A 7476-nucleotide genomic window follows, 5' to 3' on the forward strand; every position below is an offset into this window, starting at 1 on the left:
AAATAAGTTGTGTGGCATCTGATTGTTTTGTAAATAGTTGTAAATAGTTGTTCAAAAAACGCCTGAGGCATTGCCTGCATTTTCATGTAAATAGTTATATATAACTTTGTTGTTTGCTAAATTTGTTCATAAGTTTTTGAGTTCACAATTTATATTTCCATTCTAAGTTACAAAAATGGTTCGTTAGACATGTTTGTGGTTTTCACAGTCAAAAATCAAACTTTTTCCTACTCAGATTTTATGTTTTATGTGTGATTTTAGGTCCAGTGTGTTAATACAGTATGTTAAAATGCAATAATTGTAAAGTCATACAGGTGAGGTTGTGCTGAAAAGAATGATACCAAACAAGGCAAGGTAAACAGTTTTTTAAGGTGAAATTTAAAGGTAAAATGAAAAGTAGTCAAAAACGGTCAATTATCCCCTAGACCCCAAAGGGTTATTAATGACAACAACCAGAATTAACAGTAACGCCTGAAGGATTTCGGAGTTCTTGACGCAGCAGAGGTTGACTATTCATTCACCCTTGTGCAACATTAAACAGACAGCAGGCATGATTCCAAAGAATTATATTTATTCACAAATTATCAAAGCAAACCAAAACACACAAATTCTAGCTAACTATATACAAGCTTGGTGTGTATATGTGTGTGTGTGTGTCCCCACAAGCAACACCTCCAACCGCTACAGCCTATAGTTTCCAGCTTTACAGAAGAGTCGGACCATGTTAGGTACTTTGTGTTTCCCAGGGCCTGCATTTGTTTGTTTTGGGCAACGTTTAGTATTTTTCAACATGTCCTATTTTCTGTTTTGACTCAGGGGAGAACCGGTAGAGGGTGTCCAAATGCTGGAAGAAGGCGCTAGGGCAGAAAAAGTTGGTGTATTAGAGGCCAGGTGAGTTTCTGTAAATGAAAGCTGTAGTACTTTTGGTTGATGGTGTGAGCCCCTGGTCATCTGTTCGGCAACACTTGCCTACTGTTTCACAACACTGACATACTGTGTTGCGCCATTCACCAAAGGTCCCATGCTGTTTGCTCACGGGCATAGGCACATTGTACAGGACTCACATGGAACAGTATGCGGAGTGGTGCAGGACAGTAGGGGAGTGACTCCTGCCACAAACAGTGCATCACAGTTTTTGCTCTCGCTGTGACTGAATGTTGATTGCTTGAACAAATGTTGACTAAATGCAAATATTTCTTTTTCTATTTCGACTATAGTCTACTTACAATCTACTCTATCTGCAGCATGCATTCTCTGAGTGTTGTGGAGGAAGAATAGCGGCATGACTCTCCAGATGAGGATGCAGTCAATGATCCAAGGATCCAATTTATAATGAATTGGATTGCATTTTGTGTTGTTGATATTTCTTTCCTGCTTATGGATATGTGTGGTTATGTGCAGTATTGAAATGGACGAGACCCGAGATTCTGTGAGGATGGAGACAGCTCCGATGAGGAATATCTTCCTTTTCTGCAAGTACGGTATGTTGTATTCATCTCATTCATCATCTTATATGGTTGTATTAGTATTGGTAAGCAAATGTGTAACATTTTTATATTTTTCCCTTTTTATGCAGTGTTGGTGGTGTGGCATCAGAGGCTGCGAACATTGAGCAGCTTCAAGAAATAAGTATAGACGAGACTGTGCTAGATGTAGCTATCCCCAACCCCACAGACGATGAAATGACAGATTTGCCTGACAACTTCAAAGTTTTACATGAAGATGACCTGACTGGGAAGAGGGCCTGCATCACCTGAAGATGCTTATCTCTTATCTGCAGTTTCCTATGAAAGCATGCAACTACTGTGACAGACTAACTGGTGTAAAATGCCCAGGAAGACCACCATTTCATGTTGAAATGAAGCCCCGGGGAACTGGCGTTGTTTTGGAATGGGTAGGCAAACAATAATTGTGTGTGTTTGTTTCACTCTGTTTGTCTGTTGGGGCGATACTGTGTTTAGCATTTTGTTGTTATCTATTTATTTATTTATTTATTTTATTGATTGCAGCTGGAGGTGGAATTCACAGCCCCTTTTGAAGTATGGGATGCAAGGGGGGGACTTCATGCTCTCCACAAACATTCTGTTATCGGGGAACAATTACAGGAAAGTGGCATTTCTCTTCCACTTCATGCAAATGGGGATGGTGGCAGAGCCTACCTTCTTCAAAATCCAGGATAACTACTGCATCGAACCAGTTGATGAGTTCTGGCAGAAAATCCGAGATGGTGTTCTGACCCGTTTGCGTGAGAAGGACGAGGTTGTTGTTCTTGGTGAGACCTTGTTTTGGTACCTTGGTCACCTGTGATTTTTATCTATAAAATGTCAGTGAATATTACCGAAATGCCAGTTATATGCTATTGGAATTTCTGCCATTTGATATTACTGATAAATACCATGTTATGTTACCTTTGTAATGTTTGTTTTTGCTTTGTCTTCTCACAAGGTGATGGCAGAATGGACTCTCCAGGTATGTGTGTATGTATATGTGTGTGAGTGGGAGATTTTGATTTGCACAGTTCACATATTGACCACTATGCTTTGCATTCTGCAGGCCACTGTGCACAGTATTGCACCTACACAACAATAGAACAGGAATCTAGAGACATTGTGCACATTGTCTCTGTGGATAAACATGAAACAAACAGAAACTCCGTGATCATGGAGAAGGAGTGTTTCATCCGAACAATGGATGCACTTCTGCCGGGGATGCATATAACAGAAGTGGTCACCGATGCCCACCCACAAATTACAGCTTTACTGGGTAAGTAAAATGGCTGTAATATTTATATTCTGGATGTTCAGATGGATGTATTTGTTACTCTAAAGGCTTCTTTTTCCACAGATCTGGAACATGGGAAATACAAGGCATGGCGTCTACAACATTCCCTTGATATTTGGCACGCCGCTAAAAATCTGGGGAAGAAGCTCAGACGGGTAAGCATTTTTATTGCATTATGAATTATTTGTTTAGTGACGTGATTTCTACATTTTCATACCTTGCAGAAAAGCAGCAGGATTTCTATGGTGACTTTCTAACAATAGCACATCCTTGTTTCAGGCTGGTACAGTGAGGGACCAGTCTGAAATCTTGCCTTGGATCAGAGACATTGTTAACCATTTCTGGTACTGTGCTAAGCAAGCATCCTCTGTAGAGCAGTTCAAGGTATGTCTGTAGGAAGTAAATTTATGATGTAAACTAAAACATGTTTTCATTGTGAAGAGAAGGCAAGTGAGATCACACAAGTTCACACATGATTCCTAATTCTGTAGATGAAGTGGCATGCTGTAATACATCACGTTCGGAACCAGCACACATGGGCCACTGGATCTTGTGAGCATGAGCCACTGGGTGGTGATACCCAGGAAAAACCATGGATAAAACAAGGTAATTCTAATCTATTTTCAGGGGGTGTTTATGTTGCTTTGCATGGAATTTTATCCATCTCACAATTAGATGTGTGATTACGGGTTCAGCAGCTCACCAGGCTCTTGTAGCCATCGTCCTCGACAAGCGATGGTTGAAGAATGTAAGGAAGTTCATCAACTTCAGGTATGCACTTTTCCTTTTATCAACACTAATGTCAGTGTGTTTGACTAAAAACATTATAATGAAAATGCTAAAGCTGGTATAACTTTTGCTTTTATATCAAATGTCAATATCTATCTAATAAATTGTACTCTGGTCTGTATACAATGATTTGTATATGTTTGTTGTCATACTCTACAGGACGACATCGGATCTGGAAAACTTCCAGAATCACATACTCATGTATGCAGGGAAGCGGTTCTCCTACACTCCAGCAGTGTATCGCACGCAGACTCTGCTTGCTGTGATAGACTACAACTGTCACAATGGCCGCGCCCCAGCACGAAACCAAGATGGACACAAGATGTAAGTTGTTAGCATATCTAAGGACAACTCCTGAATGGAATCTCATAGTGTTTGCCTGATAGTTGTAAAACAAGAGTGTTCTAGTATTTGTGCTTCCTTTCAGTTACAGGCGATACTACAATAAGAAGTCCAAATCCTGGAGTGTCTACACAGTGAAGGAAAAGAAGGATTACTCCTACATTCCAGACCTGCAGAGAGGCATTCTTAGGAAGAGACTGCAAAGTGGAGGTGGCCTTCCCAAGAAACAGACCCTTAGGCCAGATGACCCCCGGAATTTAGGGGTTCTGGCTTCAGTACAGCTGCCCCCAACAGCTGAGCTAGTTAGGACGCATGTAAAACGTGGTGAAGGTGTTCCCCAAAGTGAACGCTGAGGATCCTGCCTTGTCTGTTTACATGAATGCACATGCATACATCATATCACTCTGACTGGCTAACTACAGACACATAATCACAGCTTTACCTGGACCCCCACCCACACTGTCTGCTGCTACTGCACTCATTGTAATTATTCTCAGTAACTTCTAACATTGTCACACAGATTATTCAGTGTTTCTTATTTTAACTGTCATAGTTTATTTTTATCCTGCTCTATTTATCCATGTACATGCATCACACTCCCCTTTTGTTTTGTTTTTTTATTCACAGTAATTTTTTTCAACTGTCATTGTTGTTCATTTACTACTACTGTAATACAGTGTTGTTGTGCTATTTATTTATTCAAATCATACACATATCCCGTCATTGCAAAAATGCACATTGCATTCATGCCACTCTTTTTTTTCATGATATTTCTTGCGTAACACTGTGCATGTGCCTGGAAATGTTTTTCTTTTTTCTCTAGGTCCTATGTTTTATTCGTTACTTCCTTTACTGTGAAGGGACAAGTGGCAAAATAACAATTTGAATGTGTTGAATGTGACAAAGTACTTGAATTTTGAAAACTGTGAAAGAGGGTGTATAAATAAAAGTTTGTCTTGTTTTGCACAAATGTATTTATTTTCAAACACACACAAACAAGTGAACAAGTGAAAGGTAAATTCTGAACAAAATAACAAACTGTCAAAACTATTTACAGTACACTCAAACAATGACATGCTACATTAGTCTGCGGACCTGGAAACCGGTGTACTGTCCCCTTGGGTCTGGAAAAGTGTCCCTTATTTTCCAGACACAACAACTCGGTATTACTACCCTATTTCCTACGCCCAGGCGGCCATGCTGCCAGAGCACAAACTGGCGATAGGCTGTATGCCTGTTTTGTCTTTGCTCCACTCCAGGCTCTTGTTCATCTTCTATTGCAAAGATGTCATTCCAGGCAGCCCTTGCCATTCGCAACACCCCTTCATCCAGTATGTATAGCTCCATGTGGGCCATGTTGCTGACACAGTTCTCAGGGGTTTGCCCATAGCAGAGTCTCTTCAGGTCAGTGTTCATTTCCTTACAGTTTGTGCAGGAGCACCAATGTAGGTCCCCTCCACCTGGGACTCTCTGACGATCAGGGTCCTCCAGCAGGTCCAAAATGTCAAACATCAGGCCAGGTAGTCTTGTAAGGACCATTTGTAGGAGCTCATCCCTTTGATTATGGTCCAATGCTTGTATTCTGGCCTGCATCTCTGCGTTTCTGCGTTTGTGCAGATCCTGAACCCTCTGCTGGGTCTCGGGGTTCAAGTCCTCTGGTGTCCTACTTCTTCCCCTCCCCCTCCCTCTCCCTCTCCCTCTACCTCTGCCTGCACCTACTCCCCTCCCCCCTCTGCCCCTGCCTCTGCCAGCACTAGTGTGTGGGGGCTCAAACTCAGAAGAGGTGGAGGTAGTGTCCGGGACAGCAAATTCCTGATAAAACAACAGACAGAAATGTTATGTTACAAATGTAAAAAATTTTGATGTTCAGTAAGCATCAGAATCATATTGAACTTTATTGCCAAGGACATACAGGAATTCGTCTTGGCTTTTAGTAATTCAAAAATGACAGTGACAATAACAGACTCGCATAGAGTAATTTTAGTAATAAATGTATGTATAATTCTCCATATAGAATCCTAATAATAGAATTATAACAGTAGAGGAAACAATACAATGTGAAGAAACTGTTTAGAATTAATAGTAGTACTTTCCCTGAGAGACTGAACTGTATATTCGTGCAAATTGTGCAGGGTTTTCTATTCAGGCAATGCGGCACCTTCCTGCTGGGATCTGTAGGTGTTTACTGTGAAATTATCCAACATAACGTTTTATTTATCTGTTTCAAGGCTCTAAACTCGCGCTGACGAGTCGGGTGAGGGGGGGTGGAGGGGGAATACGGTACAAAACCAAAGTTAAACGTTTCTTATTTTCAACATCGTCATATGATATTGTTTAGCCACAGTTAGATTCATTACCTCATCGCTATTCATCCTTCACACAGCCACTGGAAACAGAAATGTAGTTCAATCCAACTGCAGGCGACCGGGAGATCAGGATTTTACGACGCTATGCGCTGGTCCTCATGGGAAATGTGGTCTTCCTTCAGGCAAAACACTACCGCTTTGGTCCACTGGCGCCGCCAAAATCAACCAAAACTGAAAGTTCTTAAGTACTGCTTTAATAAACTTTGAACATAGGGATGTGGACTAATGTCAGTTTACCACAGGATGTCTGTAATATAAATGTCCGATTTGCACTGGACAAGAAATCTCCGTAATTCTACCAGAGATGGGAGTGGTAACTCAGTTTGTGCCCTGGCGTCACCTCCCTGTCGGCATGTGCGTGCTACGTTGCTTCCTGTATGTGTCGTGTGTGTGGTGGAGGATGATGGTGGAGCAGGGCATAAAGCATCAGCTGAAGGATAGTAATAATTAATGATTAGCCCAATATGAAATAGTGCCCATGATCAGGATTGTGTGTCCACAATGATTAGCAATATGGATTTATATTAGGCCTACCTAACACAACCAGAAGTCCTGTGGCTCTGAAAAGTGCTTTCTTCTCAACCTTTTTGATTGGTCTTCAGCGTAGGGCTAGGCGATCATTAGAAGAATGTCCACTATCACAACAACACCGAATGCTTCTTCAAGCACCTCCATCATCGAAAAAAGCGTAAAACTAGTTGTAAACACAGAAAAATGGTTATAAACAGGACGTGACGAAATATTTACATACATTTTTACAGAGGATCGCGTTCGCACAGGATTAATATTGCCCAAGGTATTTTCTCCGGACCATTTCACAGAAGGTAAAAGTCGTCGTAATTTTTATTGACATTATCTGTAATGATTACAAACATGTCTCCACGTTAAACTAATCCCGTCCAAATAGGGCTTAACACTAATTATGATTTGTGATACCAGGCTTTATAAATACAATTGATTTAGAATTGAATTAAAGTGAAACTACCTAAAGAGGCAACAGATAGGATTCTTTTTTTTTTTTAGCTTGGCGCCACCTAGTGTCAGCAGTGTTGCTCGCACTGTCGCAAAGACCAAATTGACCGTGGGGATCAGAGATAATCAATAAAATGTAGGCTGTAAAGCCACCAGTATACCTCTATGTATATGTAAAATGAGAAGGTGTGTGGACACTACTAAATAAATGAGTAAAGAGACCAAG

General features: G+C 40.9%; 1 protein-coding gene across 1 annotated transcript in view; it reads right to left on the reverse strand.

Annotated features, from left to right (window-relative positions):
* Window positions 1-5627: 5627 nt before the first annotated feature.
* The window catches only part of LOC126388612 (uncharacterized), a 42752-nt gene continuing 40903 nt past the window's right edge, over window positions 5628-7476 (reverse strand). Inside the window, exon 6 of the mRNA XM_050041819.1 lies at window positions 5628-5724. Within this exon, the coding sequence (XP_049897776.1) occupies window positions 5628-5724 (97 nt within the window). The remainder of the gene's footprint in view (window positions 5725-7476) is intronic.

The sequence above is a fragment of the Epinephelus moara genome, chromosome 4, assembly GCF_006386435.1.
Source record: "Epinephelus moara isolate mb chromosome 4, YSFRI_EMoa_1.0, whole genome shotgun sequence".
NCBI lineage: Eukaryota > Metazoa > Chordata > Actinopteri > Perciformes > Serranidae > Epinephelus > Epinephelus moara.